Source organism: Rutilus rutilus (assembly GCF_951802725.1).
Source record: "Rutilus rutilus genome assembly, chromosome: 1".
NCBI lineage: Eukaryota > Metazoa > Chordata > Actinopteri > Cypriniformes > Leuciscidae > Rutilus > Rutilus rutilus.
The window spans coordinates 33317604-33341713 of NC_140209.1; the positions used below are offsets into that span (position 1 = coordinate 33317604).

Genomic DNA, 24110 nt, shown 5'->3' on the forward strand with positions numbered 1-24110 from the left:
CCTGCATGTAATCGCTACAACGCGGCTGTGGTGCATTATCGAATAAAGGGCAGGTGTCTGTGAAAAGACTGATGTGTGTTCATCTGAGCTGCTTCTTTAAGAATGTGATGTGTAACCTGAGGCTTTGGATACTAGTTGCCTTATTGATTTGTCTCGAAAGTATTATAATAATCTCTTTAAAGCGTCTGGAAACTCATTTCAGATCAATAAATTATGTTTTATTAACAAAGTTCGGGAGGAACACGTTCAAACGATCTATCCAATCATCACGTCATTCCAATCATCACGTCACTTTGGGCCAAATCCCGAGCTCGGAGGCCTCTCCTCGGACAGCACGCCAAATACGCATTCTACTTTACTCTGATCTGATTATTTGTAAGTGTGAACTTGTGAAACTCCTTTGTCTCTTTCCTGTTTGCATTGTCTGTTTGCCTTTATGCAGAATTTTCACATCACTCTTTTTTTTTTACAAACTGTTTTCTTGGATTTTGAACAGCCTTTAATCACTATAACGTAATCTTCAATATAAAGATTTTACCTAAGAATGCGGATGCTTAAAAGTGAAATTCGGCTAAAGGCACTATTTAATGAAAGTTTAAGTTGGGGGTGCTTTCAATCTTTTCCAAATTGAGTTCCAACGAATCTGCCAAGAAAAGGCTTCATGCAAGCATTGCATATAAATGTGTTTTGGTAAATAGTTTGCATGTGTGTTTTTCTCTTTATCCATTATTTTCTTTCTGCATTTGCAGCTTTACGAGATTCTATACGGCATACAGAAATGAACGACATGTCTATACCCATTAGACTTTGGTGCATTTTAGCTTAAACTGATGCCGCTAGGTTCATTTTGAATGAGTGTAATGCACCCCCAATGACATTTTTGAGTCATGGATCCCTGGCAGAAACAAACGAAACACAAACAAACAGTCTTGATCACCATCAGCAATAGGGAATGAAGCTCTAGACGTTCTGTTTCTCTCATCAGGGTATTATTAGCCAGACGTGCTCCATCAGTGCAGCGTGAATACACAGTATGATTTGTTCAGAATCGCTTCCGTAGAGAATACAACTTCATTACACCATGTCTTCTGGCCTTCCTTTGTCATTCTTCTCTTTTACAGGCCTCTCTAACTCTCACCACATCTGCTGCCACGTTTCCATATGCTACGGGCCCAGTGTTGAAATCATTTTCTTTATGAGGTGAAGAAAAAAGGAATTAGCATCCAACACTGACGATGTGGCAAAAGTGAGAAATAACAGAGATGGGGCTTTCTAACACCCCCAAATCCTTCTCCCAGTGCTCTACTCTCTCCCACCACCACCAGCTGAAATATTCAGGGAAGTGTGGGATTACTTTCACAAGGAGAACTTGAACCCCTTGACTTCCTGCCCGCTGATGAGGTCACTAGTCTCTGAGGGAGTGTCTGTGAAATGCCTCCCGCTCAATAACAGCCCAGCCAAGGCCAGAGAAGAGCGGGGGCTGGTGCAGTCAGAGAAGCTTCGGAAGCAGATGAACGAGGGGGGGGCGGTGGAGGAGTGACGGAACTGGGCACGGCAGGGGGGTCTGGAGGTGATGATGAGGAGGACTGTATCGTCCAGGGTCTGGGAACTCAGCCCAAACACAGTGTGATTTCAGATTATGGCACGTTTATGGGGGTGCCACATTGGAGAATTCGATCAAGTTGTGAGCGTCCGCTATCGCAGATGGGTCCTTGAGTGATGCTTTACAGGAGGGAGAATCCATATTTCTGATAGATATGCTGAAATAACGTTGTTTTGCTGTCTACCCTTAGGCTCTGGGCTTTTGTTGCAGATGGTGCTGAACGCTTGGAGGGAAAAGAAATGAGAGAATAAGCCTTTTGACAAATCCAAACCAGATAAAGGCCAAAACCCCTCGTATGAATGTACTGTCTGTGCAATGTTCAATGAAATAAGCCCAGTTACAGACTTCATATGGGGCGTCCCGTCGCAGCTGGGCTGATGTCGCCGATGATGAAGGCCGAGCACCTGGTACGCCACACCAGAGGCCGGCTCATTTTAGGTGGGGGCGAGTCGCACTCACAAAGCCATCTTGTTCGAGCTTGTGGTCCAGATGGAACAGCTCTTTTGCCAAGGATGCCGCTTTCCACTTCCTGTACCAAAATGAAAAGGCCAGTCCTTTGAACAAAGAGTCATACACAGACGCTTTCATATCTCTTCATCTGTTTCGTACACTAGCTGCCTCTCATGCATGCATGTTTAACCTCACACTATTTCACTGCAGTGAAATAATGATGGGAGAGAGTCACACTCTCCCCATGAGATAGGCTTTTCTCTCAGCCCTGCATGGGCAATAATAGACTAATGCTTTCCAGATGCGGTCTGCAATGGCCGTACCCAACAGTAGAAGTGCCCCTCTCGCGGGAGTCCTAACGACGCCTTGGGGGCCTTTGAGAGGGAAAGGTTTGAGTCTGTAGTCCCCCCCCACCCAAAGCCTTTCCCTTTTTACATACTCGTCTCCCACCGCAATCACAAGCTGCTGATCCCTGATCAGCACAGCTGGAGGTCAGAGAGCGAAATTCTTTTTTCAATCTGGTTCAATTTGTATTCCGATTCCCATGCCATTTACACCACAAAGTGAACTAAAAGTGGTGTAGATGTGATTTTTAAAAGGATGGGACTCCTTATTAATTGCTTAGCTTTTCAACAGGCTAGATCTCTAATCGCCAGATAAACTCATGGGAATGTGACCTGACCACGTGACCTGTTTGTTTTATTAAGGCAGCGGGGAGGGCGATGAGAGGCTGGGAGGCAAGGCACGGGTATCTGAGCTGTGCAAAGCATCCTCTCATGTTTCAGGACTCAAATGGTGTCCATTTGCCTCAAATTCCTCCAATTCCAAAGTCGAGTACTTTATGCAAGCTCTTGTAGCAGGGCCCCAAGTTGATATTTTGGTGATGCTGCTCTGGCTTTTCTCCTGGGCCCGTTTCCATGGTCTTTCTGAATCTGAGGGCTGTATCACCAGAAACAAGTACCGCATGTTCCCCAAGGGAGAATCCACAGCAGCTCTCAAGTGCAGGTTCGCTTGACCTAACTTTCTCCCTTGGAGAGAGCGCGAGATCTGTCTGAGACAGACTGTTCTCACAGGAAGAAGAGAGGGTGGGATTTAGTCTGAGAAAAACAAGCCCGATGGCTTTAATCTCTGCCTCAGCGCAGGGCTGGAAGGGCCACTGGGGAACAACCAGAGACGCAAAACCTTTAGTCTGTTGGCCTACCATGTTAGTCCTTCTGATAAAACCAGCACTTTTCATTACCGAGTCTTTATATATAACTTTGAATTGGTTGTAGGGAGGCATATCAATGAGCATTTGTCTTAAAATCTAATTGAGGTGGGCCTTCTCAAATTAAGATTAAACAAAACAGGGTACAAAGACCATACAGAATAGCAACTCTGAGTAAAACTCAGGCTCTGTTCAGGAACAGGATGGAGCAACTCCGTGAGAGTATGTCCATCTGCAACACATACACTGTGGAGCCCACCCAAAACAAACAAACAAATGTTAAAGACACTCTCTTTCTCTCTGAGTTTAAAGTTTTAAGAAAAAAAAAATCCTGTGACAAAGTCCTCCTCAATAATAAGGCATCTAATTGCTGTTTTGGATAAAACTTTGGATTCTACCTTTGTAACTGGATACAGCTAAAACCTCAGAACTTAATCTTAAAGCATTTACATGTAAAACCTGAAAACGTTTGTTGATGAATTACTAAAGATGACAGGCTTTTGAATAGTGTCTCTCTGGTATCTCCTGGTAGATCGTTGACAATACATCGTTGAGGTAGACCAAAAAAGATTAAAGACACGAAAAACTCACAGTAAAGAACTGGACAAGTCTGTTTGACATACTTAATCATGTCCTCATGAGCCTAACCACACTTTCACAACCAGTATGGTTGTCTGAGGTTCTTGTGGTTGCCATTGCTGATGTTTCCTAAATCCTGGAGAAACATGAAACTGTTGGACGTTTGAATTACTTTAGTATTGGGCAAGCTGCCTGTTAGCAACCACCAATGTACCAAATCACAGAAAGTTCCTTTTTTCTTTTATTTCTGTGGAAAAAAAATCACCCGAATCTGCTCCACGGATCAGTGGCTGAACGTTTTGGGTGTTAGCTTTATACCGGCGCCATCTTGTGTCGTGAAAATTGCATAGCAACAACCTCAGCTTTCATTTTTATAAAGGCTTGCTAAATTGCAAACAAAAAATTGGCGTTTATTGTCATTATTCGAGTTTACAACCTGCTGAATGTAACGATATGGATTAGCTTTAAATAAAATATGGCAAAATATACATTTTTAATTAGCGTTAATTCTGAAAAACTACAGCTTGAGAAGAACAGTAACTTGTGTTAAACTGGTAGTCCTTGTAAGACAGTAAAGTCTTTGTAAGACAATAACATCTAATCTAGCCTACATAAAAGGCATTAAAATAGCTTAAATGATGATGGTACAAAGATTTTTTTAGTGTAGAAATTCCCCGTCAGATGTAAGAAAGAAAAACTAGAGAAAAAGAATTAGACATTGTCGGGGATAAGTGTAAACGTTCATGATTTAGACATTACTTGCCTAGTCTATAAAGCTTGTAAATATAAATGTTTAACTGTAACCACTAGATGGCACCATTTTTCTGAATATGCTTACAGTACAAGGTTTTCATGAACAATTATTGTATTCTTGTGCTTTATGGGAAATGCTCGAGCTGTTTTGTGAAACTGAAACATCTTAGGTTTTGCTCCAGCTGTTGGGTTGCAACCGAGCACAATAACCCCCCTTTTAGACATAGTCAACTAGGCTATTTATAATAATGAAAGTATAACTATGAACGGTGAACTTTTTAGATCAGCCTCACTCTTAGAAGAAAATGTTCTAGACCTCTATTGAACCTTAAAGGTTTCTCCCAGGCACTTCAAGAACCTTTTATGGGATACCCTCATGTGATCATTGTATGGGTTTAGTTTAAGTTAATTAGTTTTGCTTTAATTCATTTTTAATTTTAATTAAATTGTATGAATTAAACTGCTTGTAAACATACTTTTATCACTAGAGTATTGTGAAATTGTTTAAGACATAGCCTATGTCCTATTATATAACCTTTTTGAGTTCTTTAAAATAGAGTTCTTTCAAATAAAGCCTTGGGTTCTATACAGAACCTTGCTTTAGAATTAAATAATGCAAAGACTTTAAAGACAAAATAACTTTTGTTTGAATCTGTATTAAAGTTCTTGAATATACACTGAGAAAAAAAACTAAATGGTGCAGATACAATTTTAACTTTTACATTTACAAAGAAACAGTAACACATTGAATTAAATGTGAAATTTCAAAGTAGAAAAACTGCCATTCCACCGAATGGGTGACATTTGCTTGTTGTAACTCTTCAAAATTAAACTTTATTTTGTATCTTTTTTCAACACTGAATCTAATACTACACATATTTAACTATTCAAAATGTGTATTGGTCAATCTCAGGCAAATTTTTTACAAGGTTTCTAAGCAGAAGATGGACGCATGTTTTCTCAGTCCTGTCAACGAAACTCATGTGCCATTTAAAAAGAATGTTTAAAAGCATGTCAATTAATTCCTTTGTTTTCCCCACAAGAAAGTGTTTATTTTAAAGAAATTGTTGGTTATATGTTCAAATAATTGATATTTTTGAGGCAACGTGTATTTTAATAAAAAACACAGACATTTTTTTTTTTTTCATTTTAATGAAGACCAAAGCCTCAAGTTTATATATTTTTTAATAATTTAATTTATTAAACAATTGTATAAATGATGGACCAAACAAAACTGATTAAAACAGTGGTTTAACTTTCTTTTTTTAGAAAACAAAACAAAATTATTAACAGGAATGAACTATTTCATAACAGGAATGAGGAACAGGAAACAGGAATGAGTGTCGGTGTATGACATATGTTGACCTTCTCAGTAGTTACAATTTCATCAAATATACAGAAATTAAAATGAGAGGACTTGTGGTCTTCCCATTGCCTTCAGAAGATCCAGATGATGCAGCTTCATGTTGAAAATGTGTCTTGTGGAATATTCCATGTTTTTCAGAGGGGGGGATGTGTTAGGGTAACAGGAAAGAGTGAAAACCTGGGGAAATGACTAAAATGTGTATTTTATCTAAAATATTAGATTAAATATTTTTTTCTCATGAAAAAAAAAACATTTTAAATGCAGAAAATGCTATTTTTTAGTGTTCTATGTAGTTTTTATTGTTTTTAATTATACATTTAACATTTGTAGTTAGCTTAATGTGCAGGACATTTTGCTTAATAATAAAATGTATTTTAGTGTTAATTTTCATGCAATTTTATGTCCTGGGGACATAACCATAACCAGTCACCCATTCGGTGGAATGGCTCTAAAATGTACCATAATAATCATTGTTTTATTTACTACTTTGGGGATGATTTTTTATTTATTTTATTTTTACAGTGAATGTAAAAGTGATCTTTTAATAAAAAATGTTCCCTTACAACAAATGGCATTTATTAACCACAGTTTCCTCTAAATATCATAGAACAAATAAAGAACTGCAGTACTGTTAGTACTGTACAACTATAATAAATGAACATGAGATCCTCTCCAAACAGTCTTTCAGAATCTCATTCCAGCACGGCCGTATATCATTAGGCTACATTGTTTGTGTTGGACGGCTGAAAATCTTTTCCTTTCTTTGGGGGAAGTCAAACATGTTTGGGCTTAGAGTTGAACTAGACAAAATGAAACATCATGACAATTATTTGAGTCCTCATTTAAAGAGAAGCCACTCATGGAAGGGGATTTTTGGCAAGCGGGGAAGGGGTTGAGTATTGCTTCAGAGCTTGAGCTCATACCAGAAGTCATGTGATCTCTCAGCAAACCCCCCTTTTCCTCGCTCGGCCAAGTTTCTCTTCAACGCTTCCAAGAAAAAGAAAAAAACGGCCGTAAATCAAAGGAATGCCCTAAAAATATAAAGGAAAGGCAAAAAAGCTGATGACATTGTTTATATTACTTTTCAAATTCAAGGACTTTTTTTATCATTCATCATGGGGAAACATTGAAACATCCTATCACCTCAGACCTTTTGTTAAATATGTGTCCGGTCCGTCTTATGCAGCCATTCTGATTGTATCTTTGTTTCCTCAATGAACTTCATTAATGTAGTAAGGAAAACGTTTGTGATCTTAAAAAAAAAACAATTATATTATACTGCACAAAGTCTATACAGCACATCTATACCTCTAAGTGCTGGTCTTTTCATAGCATATTGTAAACATGACATCCTATCCTGCAGAAACTATGTGTGGAGGCAGGAATAGCAAGCTGGGATACTCACAGGACATGTATGCTGGAGTGTGTTTGTGGAAATAGGGCTTTTCCTGGAAGAGATATATTGCACTGGCTTAATGATGTAAGTCTCTGAGGAATCCCCCCACACCCCACACCCACTTGATCATTTATCATGTAAAAATTGTCAGAGTTTGATTGCTTAAAAAAAATGATAGTTATTTTCATTAAATATAAAGGAACATCAATTTTATTGTTAATTTTTATTATTGTCAAGTTTTGTTACAGTGTATGAATGCAGGTCTTTAAAAATGTTACATAAACTAATTAAAAACAAACAAGAGCAAGTAAGCATAGAAAGCTGTGGGAAACACAATTACTGACACTGATGGTGGCTGTTTGCGCATGAGAAGTAGTGCGCTTTATCACTGCTGACCTCATCCAATGGCCTTCAAATGGCTAAAAGGGACATATTTGTCAAGGCTAGAATACACTACATGACTTGTTTTGCCTGGAGTTGATGCTATTTGACATAAATCAGAGTCAGTCAGTCTGCATATTTTGGGCAGTCGCAGTTGACAGATGTAACAGAAAATGCGTAGTGTATGTTGAGCAGAGTCTCTGATTTTTTACCTTCATTATATGATTCCATGCAGATAGAGAATATAAAACATGTTTGATCATTCAAGTGGATTTTAGAAATCATGTTTGTTGTTGTGGTCTTTGTTAGCGCGCCAGAGACACGGGTTGGAATCCCACTCAGAGCGGGTCGAGTAGGACCAGTTACATTTAGTGTGTGATGCCCAGTTTTTCTCTGTAACTATTTACAAAGTCAGCAAGCGTGTGATGCATAGTGTTTTAAAACCTGTTCAGATTTTAAAAGTTGTGTAGTGTAGGCTATATCCAACCTTATGTCTTATTCCCTACCTCAGTTCAGGCTCGTAGAATAACGATTTATATGATGTTTCATTAACAAAGTTCGGGAGGAGCACGTTTAAATAATCAATCAATCAATCAATCAATCAACTCGTCATCAAACAATTACCATGTCTACCCTATCAGCATGAGAGGAAGCATATATATTCACTCACCTAACATTCCTTGACAGTTTTCAGCATCCCTCCACCACCCCGACTCCTCACTCTTGGCTTGTTCTTTCACAGCCAGGAATACGGGGGGAGTACTCTGGGTTCGGGCCGAATACCGAGCCCGGAGCCCTCTCCTCGGACAGCACGCCAAATACACATTTATTCTATCTGACTTATTTGTAAGCGTGAACTCGTGAAACAACAGTTATTTCCAGGCCTCAGATTTGATCCAACAGTGCTGGATTCTCACTGTTTTCACTGCTTGTCTGTGTTTTTTTCACTCTGTATGGCGGGGATTTTTCACGATGACACAGTAGGTGTTTCTTCATGAGTAAAGTTTGTTTTTCTTCATCGTTAAACAATGTGTTACACATAAGTGATTCGTGTCACGTTTATTGATTATAATTAAAAAAGTCTTTATGAGTAGGCTAAGTCAGTGAATCATTCATTCAACCGAATCATTCAAAACGCTGATTCATTAGGGAACTGTGTCTCAATTCAGAGGCTTCAAAGGACGCGGTCTGAAAACAAAGTTGAAACCCGATACTTACATTTAAAAGTGTAATCCGGCAATTTCTCTCAAAACAAATCCCTTCATCACCGGTGCAAGGAATCTTGGGATAGGCAAGGCTGCGAAGGATCCTCTCGTTCTATACTTCATTGCTCGAGGAACAAAGGACGCATTTGAAGGAACCTTCGAATTGGGATAGCCTTCGTCGCATCGATGTGACGCAACCGGCCTTCGAATACAGGCTTTGTAGGATGCAGCGTCTGAATTGGGAAGCAGCTTATGCGACTAGTGTTTTGCTAGGAGAATAAACGATATTCTGTTTTAGAATTATTTACATTGACAGAACAGAAATAGACTAAATAACTGTAATACTGTATCTAGAAGTCACACCACTTAATATATAGTTGCCTTTATTCCGAATTTCACCTCTCTCGCTTATAAACTGAGAGGAATTCTCTCTTGGTATCTGCTATCTATCCTGCAGTTTCAACACATTCCATTCTCCCCCCCACAGACTATAAAGCCCTCCTCTCCCTGACATTAAAGAAATAAACAATGTCATGCTGCAAGTCTCTTCAGAACACAAGTCTCATTAGTATGAGTTGTTTTTTCACCAACACACTTTAATCTTAAGAAAAATGTCATATTGACATTATTATCATAAACATGTTAATGAAAAAAAAAAGATAAAATATACAGTGCATTTACCTAAATGTGAAGTGCTCCAGTCCACTGAGAAGACAGGGATCTCTGTTCTTCACTGAGAACTCGATACCCTAAGCTCTCAGATTCTTTAGTGCTTCCTGACTTCTTATCAGGATGCCAACAACTTTCTTTCCTTTCCTGATGCTTGTGGGAAAAAACCCCCACTGAATTGAATCAGAACTTATGGAAACTTGTTTTATTAGTTCGAGTGTGACTTCATTTAAAACATTTTTTATTTTTTTTTATCAAAACAGGTGGCCAATGGATCAACAAACACTGCAGCAACCATATGTCTGGCCAACACTGATTTAAAGAACATTGCATGGCACAAACATACTATGTAAATCTCAGCATTTATTAACACTTGAACAATATTGCCAGCTCAATATTGTCATTAAATGGATCTCTCTACCCAGTTTCCTTTCGATTTCCTAATTAACAAGGAGACCAAGGGTAGTTATCATGCTTTTTTACTCCAATAAATATTTTTCAGGGATTTTTCTTTCTTTCTTTAAAGTCATTTATTTTGTATGTACATGTTAAGGTATTGGTGGGACATGTTGTCACATCATATGAGATAAGCTGAATGCATGTCAGTGTGTTTTTGTGTTCATTTGTAAGAGAGCTTTTACAAAAATATTATTTAGGAATTTTAATTTGCAGGATAAAATTAACATTATAATATTATATAATATATAATATAATATTATCCTAATTTAATAGGTCTGAACTTGTAGGATGCCAACATACTGAAACAAGTAGGCTTTTAAACAAGTTTTTTTTTTGTATTGAACATGTTAAAAAACAACAAAAAATCTAAATAAGAACAAACAATCAAAAAAACAAACAAACAAAAAAGATCATCAGCAGATGATCCTAATAACAGTCATGTTCACTTGAAGTGATAGGATGTGTACTTGTTGTAAAGTCTACTTAAGAGACTACTGGCCAAAAAATAAAGACTGCATGGGAACTCTCGGTAAATTCCATTATTATTATGTCACTAATAAGGGTCATTGTGTGTGTGTGTGTGTGTGTGTGTGTGTGTGTGTGTGTGTGTGTGTGTGTGTGTGTGTGTGTGTGTGTGTGTGTGTGTGTGTGTGTGTGTGTGTGTGTGTGAACTCTCGGTAAATTCCATTATTATGTCACTAAGGGTCATTGTGAATGTGTGTGTGTGTGTGTGTGTGTGTGTGTGTGTGTGTGTGTGTGTTTAAACTGCAGTAGCCTATGTAGCTATGAATTAGTAAGAAGCTATTCCCTTAATAACACGGGGCATTCCCGTAATCTTGCTCACATCTCTACACAGGGGAAGGGCAGTTCTGTTCCGCTGACCAGAACACGTGGTCTGGTCAGTCACTCTCATTTTTACTCTCCCACTGGGCGAAGAACGCAGTTCTACCACAGGGGAAGGACATCTCATTTCTAAAGTCCAGGACTAAAGTTTAACATTGTTTGTTTGTTTGTTTTAAAATGAAGAAAGGGGCATTTTTTCTCTCCACATCTTTTCGGATTTTCTATATGCGGCTAATCGGATGCTGTTTTCTGTACTTCTCACTAATTGCAGGTAAGTGTAATCGTTTTCGAGAATAAATGTGCCGCTTATTAGTTTGAATGTTTTGTAGTTTATGACACCGGTTCAACCCAAGAAAGTGCTGTAGGTGTCTAGGCTAATCAGTCAGATCCGTATCGTTAGGGGAAAACCAGAGATTGGTGTTTGGAGATTGTACGTTTTAAGCTTTGAACCTTTAAAGACTTGTAAAAGAAAAGAAAAAAATCGTATGCTTTAAAAAAAAACTGACCTACTTTTTACGTATTTACACCCCGAGTAGGCTAAAAGTCGTTGGATTATTCTGCGTTTGGCTACGGCTCGTCATCATCTGTAAGCCTACCAGATGAGGGCGCAATAGCGTTTTTACAAAAAGTTTTCTTTAGAGCGCTTTTGTTTTTTGATGTCCCCAGGAATGCAGGCTTTTTTGTCAGTAGACCCAAGTTGCCAACACTGTAAGAACAAGATATTTCACAAAAACCCGTTCACCGCATGGACGATAACTATAAAGATAACGATAAAGATGTAGTTTCAAAAATCGTTCTCAATATTAAAGAATTGCAAAGCACACCACAGATAGCCTATATAACGGCACAAATCAATTATATCGTTGGAATTTTGTCCAGCTGATAGCATATATACAGCCAATCAGACCCTTACGAAAAAAAAGTAGCCTATAGGCCTACTTCAAGTTCACTTTATGAAGTATAAGTAATGTAAAGTATATTTTTAAGTAGGCCTATATTTTATGGAGTAAGTATACTACTATCATTGTGTAGCCTACTTGTTGTAAACTTGTAAGTGTACTATTTCAATACTGTTTGGGACTAAATTGGCCCACTTTTAGTAAATATAAAAGTATACGTTTAAGTGTAGGCTACTATAAGTGTAAGAGTAGTAAACTAAGTACACAACTAGGTTTCTCATTTGTAATTAATCTGTACTACAAGTGAACTTATATGTATACTATAGTAGGCCTAGAAGTAGCCTACATTTTTTAGTTTATGACTGAAGTGTAGGCCTACTCTCAGTAAACTGCTAGTTTAGTAGTAGGCCTACTACTTGCAAAGTGAACATAACATTATACTTATAGTTTAGCCTACTATAATACGGCTTTGGGTCCTTGATCCACTGCTCTTTTTCAGAATTAATAAAAAGTGCCCTTCTGTAACAAATATCAATGATAATATTGTGATCAATAAAACAAAATGCATTTGATTATAATTAACATGAAAATGTGTACGAAACTAAAGTAGCCTAAATTCACGTTTATTTTTGCGTTTCTGTCAGTCTGTGGTGTCGTTGCCATAACGCGTTGGTATGGGTTGCGTCACTTGCGTTTGTGACTGTCTTGCTTCGGACTTGACTGAAGAAGTCAGTCTCCGTTTTCGAGGGTCGAAAACTCCATAGACAGTATATAAACGGAAAACTCCGGGAAAAATGTGTGTGGACGGCAGGCGCAGGCGCAACCATAGCGAAGGTTATGCGTTTTAAAATGAAATTGCACTGGTAGGCCTATTCCAGTCTGCTCAGGAACCGATGCTCTCGAGCCAAATATGGTTATTTCAGTGAGTAGCCTAGGCAGAAACTTCAGCAGCGGGGTACACATTATTAATAATCCAAAACTAAATATCCTTTATTTTAGGTAGAATATTGGCCATTTAAGGCAATTGCAGTTTTTTTTATATATATATTTAATTTTCAAATAGTTTTAATTTTGAAGGTTTATTGAAATCTGAAAATAAATTAACATTTTAATACATTCCCTATTACTTTGTGATTATTATTATTTTTTGTCTCCAATATATACTTCTCCAGTCTTTAACCCGGGCAGTTTAACAGATACCTTTGAATATGTAAGAGTGTTTCTTATTAGTTTTTGTAAAGCAAGAGTAGTTTTTGTTTTTGTGCTTCACACAATGTATTAAATTCTCTAAAGGAACATTTTATCTCAGAGTTCTCCATGAATGCATTATGCTGAATGATTTGACCTGTTTTATCTAAAGATCAACAACATGTAAAACTTTTTTCATACCACTCTTTTCTATTCTACTTCTTTTCATTCTAGGAGTCATGCCTGGATTAAGGGATATATAACTATAAATGTTGTTTTATAATATCTTAATAAACTTACAAACCCCTTCCCCAAAACCAAACATTCTAAGAGTCGTAAATATAAATTCATGCTCCACAGTGTCGAATGCTTTAAAAAAAAATCTAAAAACAAAATGAGGCTTTCTGATTGTATCAGTGATTGATAGTTGATCATATCCAAGATTAGTCTAATATGGTTTTGAATATATCTTCCCTTGATGAATGCTGATTGATATTCCTCTACAAGTTTCCCAAGTACCAATTTAAGACGATTAGCATACACCAGGGCAAGTGATTTATAATCTGTACATAACAGAGTTATTGGTCTCCAAATTTCTAATAATAACAACTGTTTTTTAGGTTTAGGTAGGTTATTAAACCTGTTTTCATAGTAGGTGATAAACTTCCTTTCATTCTAAAAATGCATTATATAATAATTTCCGAATATCTTTCCAAAAATGTTTTAAAAATTCAGTAGATAAACCACCAATACCTGGTGATTTACAATTACTCATTTGTTTTAAAAAGCTATATCCATTTCCTCTAAGGTCAACTCATCATCAATTAAGACTTTGTCTTCCTCTTTCAGTTTATGTATTTGATTTCTTATATTCCCAAATAAAGAATCACAATCGGCTTTATTATAATTGGATTTATAAAGGTTAGAATAGAAAAGCAAAATTCCATTTTGAATAATTTTTTGATCATCTGTTATAATTTCATTAATCTTAAGATTGCTAATCTTTTTCTTTGTTTGTCTTTGTTTTTCAAGGCCAAAAAAATATGATTCACTTTTTTCTCCCTCCTCAATCCATCGCGCTCTCGGTCGAATATAAGCTCCATTTGCATTTTCTGAATACAACTCATAGTTGAGATTGCAGTGACTGTAATTTTGCTGAATTTTCTGGTGATTCTTGTATATTAGCTACCAAAGAGTTTATTTCTCCAATCAATTCCCTTTGTTTCTGTTTTCTCCTCACTGATACAAATGTACCTGTATCAGTTGCTATTTGTTTAACCTTAAATTTGGACCATTCACATTTATTTAAGTTAGACATATCTAACTTATCAATCTCCTCAATAAAAGCCAACACTTGTTTGGTAAAATCTATCATTCTTTAACAAGTCATTATTAAACTTCCAAATATTAGGAGAAATTTGAAGTTTCTTAAGGACTGATAAAGACAGAGTAACCATACAGTGATCTGTAAGTGGCACTGGTGGCTTCACTTCTCACCAATGGAAGAGAGCGAAGGGTGTCGTCCATCTTTTTTTACAGTCTATGGTCACACCCAGAGCCATATAGAAATATTCTTACAGTGTGACTGAATAATAGACAGTTTACTGTTCCAGATTTGGGAATTTTAGCACTGTGCATACATGAGTACATAAATATTAGGTGATAAAAAAGGTGCTTTGTGATTTTGTGCAGTTTGTCTAGTCAATTGAAAAAATCCTGCATTTTTGCTGTTCTGTGGGCAGATTACTTCTGTGAGTTTTGATTCACCACTTGCTTGTTACAACAGTGTTTAAAATACTGTAAATCACAGCCTTCTCTACGATGTGTTTAACATGAGGAACATGCTTTTGTGGAATGACCCTGCTGTGCATGTCAGTGATGTTCATTAGTTTGATGCCAGTATGATGAGAATTGATGAGCATTTGTTTTAAACAGTCATTGTTAGACTTATGGTCTTCTACAAGACCAGATCCTGACCAAGAATCTAGACTAGTCCTTTTTCTTAACATGTGATATTTGCTGTCATTGTTAGTCTATCAAGTAAATAATACCTGTATGCCATTATTCTAAACTCTTCAATGTGTTTAACAGGTACACATGCTGATGATGGATGTCCTCTTCAGCTCAACCCACAGAGAGTTATTGTGAGGTACGGCGGTTCTGTCTCAGTCAACTGCAGCACTTCTGTCGAGCATAAAGGAATGGGATGGGAAGCCAGTGAGGGAGCAGTGCCCATGACCAGAGACAGTCTGATCACATGGAGAGTGTCAGAACTGAGAGAATGGGGCATAGCGCCATCCTGCTTCATGAACTATAATAAGACACAGTGTGAAGTGATTCTCCCAGTGACTGTTTACAGTGAGTTTCTCTGTTATTGATATTGTTATATTTTCCTTCTCAGAAATATCTACTGTACATTCATGACTGCAGATATCATTGTGTAAATCTTCCTCCACAGAGACTCCAGACAGTGTGTCCATCAGCACTGTGAATCACACCGGACCAATGATGGAGGGAAACCAGTATGAGCTCCAGTGTGACGTTCTCAATGTGGCTCCTGTACAGTATCTCACTGTCAACTGGTACAAAGGACAGACTCTGGTGGATCAAACCATCTTCACTGACATTAACAAGACTTCAGTCAGTAAAACATCTAAACTCCTGATCCGTCCAGACAGAGCTGATGATGGAGCTCAGTACTGGTGTGAAGCAAAGCTGGAACTGGGAGAAGAAGGACCTCGACCTCCTCCAACAGCCCCATCAGAACATCTCAACATTATTGTATATTGTAAGTAAGATTTATTTTAATAAAAATATTTCAGTTTCTATTATTAATCTTTTAAGAACATCTGTTGTAAAGTCCAAATCAAGCAGACTTTTAGTGGTTGTAGCATGTGACACAGTGTCAAGTTGTGTGATGATAGGGATCGGATGCAGTATGTAACTTTTTCTTGTCAAATTTCTAGATTTGAGTAGTTTTGTTGAAGCGCACATTACTAGACTTGTGGTGAACAATTAATCTGTGCAAATTAATAAACGGAAAAAAAGTGTTTGTCGTGGTAATCTTTAATAATATTCTGAACATTTGCTTCCGCTCTGGAATGGCGTTCCTTCTCTGATGACGTCAGTTTGACGGCTTGGCTTGAATATCCTTTAACCACTCTCCTCCAACCATCAGTTTTCTATGAGCGAGGGATGGAGAGGAGGTGCGCTAAAGTAAAACCCCACCCTCTATTCACTTTTCTGTTTCACTTGGAAATATATCACAACTTTTGGAGAAAAGTTGGTTGCGACTTCCGGTTCACTGGGACTTTAACATAAGACACTTATCATGTATATGAAGGAGAAACACCTCTTAAACTGTTTTTCTTTCACTCCTTCCTGCAGTTGGACCGATCATCAATGAGATCAAACTGCCCTCCATAGTGTCTGTGTTTCGAGGATACCCAGTGGTGATTGTTTGTGAAGCCGAGGGAAACCCAAAACCAACAATCAGCTGGAGTGTCAACACAACTGTTATATCTTATAGTGAAACTCTTACTATAACAGAATCAACACCTGAGGATCTGCTCTGCATTGCAAACAGTTCTGTTGGCATCACCACCAGACGTGTAAAAGTGTCCATAGAAGGTAACTATGTATTTTTGTATAATTTTCAATTAAAGAATTGTTTAATTAATTTATTGTTTAGTTTAATTGGCAATTTCAGTTTTAGTAATACACTACAGAAAGGAACTGTGGTTGTTTTTTTAGAATGATTTTTTTTTTGTATTTGTTTGTCTGATATTAAACATTATATTTATTTTAGTTGTATTAAATATGCAAATTATTGAGAAAAAACAAAACAATTTAGTAGTCTAAATGATGTTGTCAGGATAGATTTTATGCAAAGTCATTTGAAGTTCCTCTTTTAGCGTTTTGCCTTTGATTAATGCAAATTTCATTCATCCTTCTTAAAACAATTTCGACACAGCTTTCAGATTTTAGCATGGCTTTTTTTGTGGTTAATGTTTTGGCCTTTCACAAAGTATTCGCACATTTGTAAGAAGCTGTTTGGTTTGTTGCTCTTGTAACGCTCTGCTTGCAGTCAGAATGTCAGAGGATGTGTTATAGGAACACTATTTAAGCGAAATGGCTTGTGGATCGTGTCACCATTGTTGATCTGCATGGATTTTTATTTAGATTAGCTGCTGACTTTCGATATGTTGGAGGCATTATGCAGGCTTGATATCTATGCCCAGTTTTGCTTGCTTGGATATAATTTCCTAATTTGCTGATTTACTCATATATTTGTTTCTTTTGACACAGAGAATTACGTGCCCATAATAGTAGTCATTATTGTTGCTGTAGTGCTGGTCATCACAATGATCTTCGTCTACATCTACTACACCAACTACAAAAAAACCAGGACGGGCCATTATAATTTGAGGAAGCCCAGAGCACAAAATGGACTCTTAGCACAGTCCCTATGAAGGAACTCAATCTGCTGTCTGATCAGTCGTGGCAGACGGTCACAAGGATCGGTGTTCTGCTCACTTCACCCTTAGATCGAACTGCCAATCACATCCTCAACCTGTTGTCCAAGGATGTTGATCAAATAAAAACATTTGAGGAGAATCCTGGTTAGATTTTTATTGGATTCTTGTCTGCTTTATAAAGGAACTATGCTTACACTGTATGTTTCAGCCACATTGAACATTCTAATATTTATTACATTATTATATAAGACACTGAAGTTGCTACTGTAGTCTAGATGTTGTAATGTTGTGGGCATATTTAAACAGATGCTGATGACTTAAAGATGAGATCTCTTGTGCCTAACCTGTAGGATTTCTTTGTGACCAATTGATGTAAATGATCTCAAGCCTCCCTGTAAATAGAATCTCATTTCTTTGTGTAGAATACAATTCTATGGAATTCACATCATCGGTCCTATTAAACACAACTTACACATGACATCATGTAAATAATTTTTTTTTTAGAAAACCTTTTTAAAGAAAAGTTAAAAATAAAAATAAAACTTTCTTTTTTCACTGACTATTTTTTATTTGAAAACCATGCTAAGTGTAAAAATCCTGTCACCGCAGTAGCTCTACATTAGCTTATTATCTTAGCAAAAATGGCCATAGTCATTTCTATTGAGAAACGCAGGGGAATAAGGCACTTGTCGCTTTGCTATTAACTTACTAGTACTGTACCAGTGAAGCATTTCTGTTTCTTGCCAAGATGATAAATATAGATGAGCCTCTAAACAGGCTGACGTATTCGGAATCAAGCCAGAATCATTTTTCAGGGGTGTGTGTGTGTATGGCATTGGTCAAAGCACAAAACTGGCTGTCAGTTTGTAAGCCTCAAGACAGAGTACACAAATTTTTGATTTATGTTTTGCTGGCTGATAAAGCAGTGGTCTTGGACTTTGTATTGACATCTGTTCAAATGCAAATGCGTGTTTTTAGTTGACATTGTCATAGAAATGCCCTCTTTACAACTGCAAGTGTCCTTGTGTACTTGTTTGATTCTATAGCTTCATTATTTGTAAACCACACACTTTTCTTCTATGTGTGAACAAGAACACAACAGATTACCCTTTCAGCTCGACCCGTGGAGTGTTGTCTGCTGGCACGACAGATCTGTTTCTGTTAACTGCCACACTTCAGTCACAAAGATGCAGCGCTTGTGATCACTGCACCAGATAACAGCGAATGTTCTCAGAACATTCTGGCAAGGTTCGCTCAACGTTTTGAACAAACATTCTTACAGTAACGGTGATAGAATGATCGTTCAAAGTTATCTGGTCTTCAATAATGTTCTCGAAACGTTAGCACATAGACATCATACATCGTTCATAGGTTTCTACTGAAACGTTCTAATTTTTTCAGAATGTTCAAAGAACATTCTAAATTGTCCCAGAACATTCAGAAATTCAGAAATAACGTTTTTGTTACTTGATATGAACATGAGCAAAATGCTCTTAGAACATAATTTTGTTTGATGGGGCCAGTCTGATTATCTTGTGATGCACTGGTTACTCTCAGCATCACATGTCTGAATCTATCTCACCCACCATGTCATGAGAGTAGTACTGAGTATTCAGAGATGCTTCTCCTTTCTGCATGCTAAATATGCTTATTCAGACAGCGAATGTCCATCATGCTGTGGATCACTCATGAATCATGACCAATGCCCAAGGAGGTCCATCATCACTTATTATGACTCAGACTGTGACACATAACATAAGAGAAATCAAACAGCATACAAAACGGTGTTTAATACAGACCCACCCCGGTCTGTAATATGCTCGAGGATATGTTGACAATCGACTCGAATCGAGGGAAATTGGGTTAAGTAAAGATTGGCTTTTCAACTGTGGTCTTTAATATTCAAAACATTACATTGCCTTTTCTAATTGGTGAATGCGCTCTCTTTTCCAAAAACCCCGATTTGAAGTGATCATGCTAATGAATAAAGTTGGAATACGTGCACTTTATAGAGATGTGTGGGGGAGGGTTAACATTAACTAAAGCAGGCAGCTATGCGAGGGCAGACTGGGCAGTGGTTTCCTGCGATAAATGAGGGGTCCGAGTCCGTGTCCGTGTGTTGTGTTGTGTTGTGTTATCGCCTGAACAATTAAACACTGTTAGCTGGTTAAAGATAGTGTCGATACAGCGCAAACACTGCTAAAATGACGGCGCGGAGCGATCGGATACTCTTCACGTGTCTAATTTTGGATCTGCTGTCGCGGTGGTATGCGTTGGATGGTAGGACATTTATATAACGAATCTTGTATCTATCCAATCCTGAAGGGGAAAATAAATATATATATTCATAACAGTTTTCGGTGTTAAACTTGATAAAGCTGTATTAAATACGTCAAGGGTGATTAAATAGTCGCCTCTGAAAAGACTTTTGTGTAGCACTGTTTAAATAGCGATAGATCGTTGTAAAACAAGATATCTAACGTTACAGTGTTTTTGTTATCATTGGAAGTAACCACAGCCAGCCATAACAGTAGTCCGTTAGCAAGTTAAGTTAGTCTTTCGGTAAGGTAGAAAAGGGCTTCTGAATCTATTCACCAGGAAACATCACAGTTTTTGTTTTAGGGTGGTTTCTTTAGCCTACTTTAAAATGTTAACTTCATTTCCCATGTTAGTTTTGACTTGCAAAAATATCACCCAACTTGCTGATGATAGTCTAACTCTTGCTTCAGCAACAACTACTTGCATACAACGGAGTTTGGATTCCTGCAAAAAAAAAAAAAAAATTTTACACCTAAGCTGGTTTACTGTTCTTAGGTGGTTTCCCAAGTCTGGCTAGTTTAGAGAGGTTTGGGTCTGTAGTACTAAACACTAGCTTAGCCAGGCTACCCAGAGTAAACCGAGACCATGTTTGTTTAAGCATTTTTCGCAGGGATATATAGAAAACGTCTCCATGAAATCCAGAACATCACACTGGAAATACCACACTGCTCACAATACAAAAAAGGAAGTTAACCATTTCACAGAATGGAAGCAAAGGCCAGTGTGTTTGGAAAGTAGCCTACATCTTAAGATGGTGACTGTGCTTTGAAGCAGGGCTAATGGTCATATTGATGGTCAAAGAGCAATAGTTGCAACATACAACTACATATAAAGTAGCCTTGTGTCTAAACAGCACTCAGCTAAAGCAGGGACATGTTTTTAAAAACACATTTCCAAAATTTTGTTTTGTTTTGTTTTTTTCAATAAATGAAAAACATTATTATTTTTTGCACCTTTTTTTAAGTATGTGGGATGCAATTTTGTGATGCATTTTAGTTACTCTATTATTATTGCTTAATGTGTCTTCCAGATGTTTCAATCAGGACTGGGAATCACACCGATAGGAATCACATAACAATGATAGTGGGCAAGAAGTATGAACTCCAGTGTGACGTTCGGACTGTGGCTAAGAGTGTTGTTGTGAGATTGTACAAAGGACAGCATCTAGTGAATAAAACTATCTTCACTGACTCCTCCAATACTTCAGACAGAAAAACATATAAATTCCAGATCCATCCAAAAAAAAGTGATGATGGAGCTCAGTACTGGTGTGAAGCAGAGCTGGAACTGGGAGAAGGACCTCAACCTCCTCCTAAAGTCACATCAGAATCTCTGAACACTACTGTACATTGTAAGTATAATAATTTGTCCACTTTTCATGTTTTCAGACATTAAAGTTTATTTAGCAGGTATTGGTCTTAATTATTAACATGTGAAACCTGTTTATTGCTCCTTCCTGCAGTTAAACCGATCATCAATGAGACCAAACTGCTTTCCAAAGTGCCTGTGTTTTCAGGATATCCAGTGGTGATAGTTTGTGAAGCCAAGGGAAACCCAAAACCAACAATCAGCTGGAGTGTCAACACAACTGTTATATCTCATAGTGAAACTCTTACTATAACATATTCAACACATGAGGATCTGCTCTGCATTGCAAGTAATTCTGTTGGCAACACCACCAGACATGTAAAGGTGGTAAGAAAAGGTAACTATGCATGTTTGCGTATTTTTTTGTGTACATTTCCAACAGCTGTTTCTGCTTTCTTGCCCTATCAATATGGGAATGTTGGGAACTATAGAATTTTGATCAGGCCAAACACTTTAAAAAAATAATGTTTATGATGTTCACCTCACACTAGTTCAAATATGCAATGATAGTAGCAAATCATGATGAACAAAATCATTTAAAAAATTTGTAAAAAAAAAAGAAGAATTTTAAATAATGTGAATCAGAATGGATTTAAGTAATTTGATTCAATGTTATTTGCAAAAGCAATGGAAATGTACTGTTTACAACATCAACATGTGATGTATTCCCTTTTCTCTAACTCACAAAGACAACATACGATTAAACAGTAATATACAATGAAAAGTAATATGAAAAAGTAGACGAATACTGATATAAAATGAATATTAGGAAATGGGTAAAAATGCAGAGATCAAGATAGGCCTACAACATAAATGAAGTACAGCACAGATGTGTGTTTACAGTTTTTTAAGCCACACAGACTCATAGGCTGCTTTGAAAAACTCAGTTTAGATCCTTCATACAGCTTCACTTGTAGTTTTAGGGTGATAAACACACATGGTTTAAATGCTATACATAATTTTGTGTGCTTAGGTGTTATATCTGGTACTTTACTTATGATCAGCCTTTTCATTTAGCTTGTTTGCTTCTTATATGGCAAATATTGTTTTCTTCAGGTCCCTATTTAGCACTTCTTAACTGTTATTCGTTTGCTTGGATTGTGACTGATTTTTTTTCTCTGTGCTTTATTTCTCTTGACACAGAGGATTACCTGCCCTTAATAGCAGGACTTGTTGCCATCACAGTGGCGTTCATCTCTGTCATCTTCATCTTCATCTACTCTATCTACTACAAAACAGCTAAGATGGGCCGTTATAACCTGAAGGATGCCAAGCTTAGTCCACAAAATGGAGACATAGCACAGAATGGCAAAGACAACTCTATACCTATGAAGAAACTCTCTCAGTCCGATATCCTTGCTTAGGTTATGAATCCCTGGGTTTGTTGCATCTGCCCCGAGCCCCACTGTCCACATTGGGCAAGGTTTTATTTTTTACACTGGAAGTCTCTGGGGCTAGTCTCTTCAAGGCTTCATTATATTTATTTTATGGAGCATTAGTGCATTCACTTCTCTCTTAGATCCAGTTTTCATCAACTGCTAATTGCATCACGAAATAAACGTTTTAGATCATTTAGCAATTTAGCAATCTGCTGTTTAAATGCCCAACGGAAAATATCTGACAGAACAAATGTTGAGGTGATGACAAAGAAAACCTGAATGAATTTCAAGTTAAAGGACCTGATGCCTGCATTTGACGTTTTCAGGATCTTGAAGATTCTTGACATTCTTCGACTACAAAGGGAAATTACTTGGTTGATTTAATATTTGCTTTGTACACTAGCTTAAGGGAATAACATGTTTTACTATTCTTTTGTATATGTCACAGGCACATTGATCAGATTATGTTTTGTCAAATGCTATACATTATATATTGAGAAAAACACAACAGTTGAGTGTTTTACTCTGTCATTTCTGTAAAGTTTCAGTTCTTCAGGAGAATTCCGCACTTCAGAGGTGGTTGACTGTGAAGAAGTGAAAGTTTGGTTATGAGGTCTCTTCTCTCATGTCGAACCTGTGGGAAAGTATATTGATGTATTTCTGAAAACTCTCTCAGGCCTCATAGTCTGTAAAAAACAAAACAAACTGCTGGACATAAAATAAGTGTGCCAGTTTTATGGCTCGAGTAGTTTAAAGATGTTAAAAGCATAGTTAACTCAAAAATGACAAGTCTGTCATCATTTTTTCACCCTCATGTCTAAAGCTGTATGGTGTGTGTGTGTTTTTTTTTGTTTGAATTTTTTATCAGAGCACAGAAGTAGAAATTTATGAAAAATGTATTTTTGCAAAGATTTTTCAAAGTTTTACCTTTTGTGTTCCGCAAAACATGAGGGCGGAATAAATTATGACAGAATTTTCATTTTTGTTTGAACTGTGTTTCATGTAGACTGTAATGTCGTTTTCTTGTGGGGTTTAAATGATATTAATGGAATTTACACTTTCTGTCCTTATAAAATGATTTGAATTTGTACAAGCAATTGCTGAGAACATTTTAAGAAAACATAATTTGTTTAAAAAAATCACAAAAAAAAAAAAATTGTGCTTTTTACTCATCATGCAAAATAATTGAACATTCCTATTGTGTATTGAACAACTATGCATTTGATCAACTAAACAAAAGTATTTTACCTACCTTTTCTGATTATTTGCTTCTTGTTATTTACAGAATTATTTCATTGTGCACAACTATGACATTTAATGAGACATGAGAAATGTGTAAGATGAAGAAAACAAAACAAACCAATACGTATTGTTTCTGCTGTTATAACATAAGTTATAACTATATAAATTATATAAAATACATTAAAACTATAAAAAATATATATAATTGTAACCGTAAAATAGGCTACAAGAGCAGAAGCAGTGTTTGTAGATGCATTTGAGAAGATGTTTTTTTTTTTTTTTTTTTTTTTTTTTTTTTCTTCTCAAACATTGACAAAATGTATGAC

General features: G+C 36.9%; 2 protein-coding genes across 2 annotated transcripts in view; one reads left to right on the forward strand and one right to left on the reverse strand.

Moving 5' to 3' along the window:
• Window positions 1–24110, reverse strand: part of LOC311304609 (vascular cell adhesion protein 1) — a 660847-nt gene that overhangs the window by 89388 nt on the left and 547349 nt on the right. The window lies entirely within an intron of this gene.
• Window positions 10776–23793, forward strand: LOC311303052 (CD166 antigen homolog). The gene is made up of 7 exons (XM_084429326.1): window positions 10776–11182; window positions 15090–15356; window positions 15457–15786; window positions 16386–16628; window positions 20826–21146; window positions 21258–21500; window positions 22307–23793. Exons 1-7 carry the CDS (start codon window positions 11089–11091, stop codon window positions 22525–22527), a joined length of 1719 nt encoding a protein of 572 aa, XP_084285452.1. The 5' UTR covers window positions 10776–11088; the 3' UTR covers window positions 22528–23793.

What these genes read in the sequence shown, in the direction of transcription:
- LOC311303052 (XM_084429326.1), top strand. Translation starts at nt 11,089, where the DNA reads ATGAAGAAAGGGGCATTTTTTCTCTCCACATCTTTTCGGATTTTCTAT. An exon ending in TCTCAACATTATTGTATATT is followed by an intron (nt 15,787 to 16,385) that starts GTAAGTAAGATT and finishes TCCTTCCTGCAG; the next exon opens with TTGGACCGATCATCAATGAG. An exon ending in TCTGAACACTACTGTACATT is followed by an intron (nt 21,147 to 21,257) that starts GTAAGTATAATA and finishes TCCTTCCTGCAG; the next exon opens with TTAAACCGATCATCAATGAG.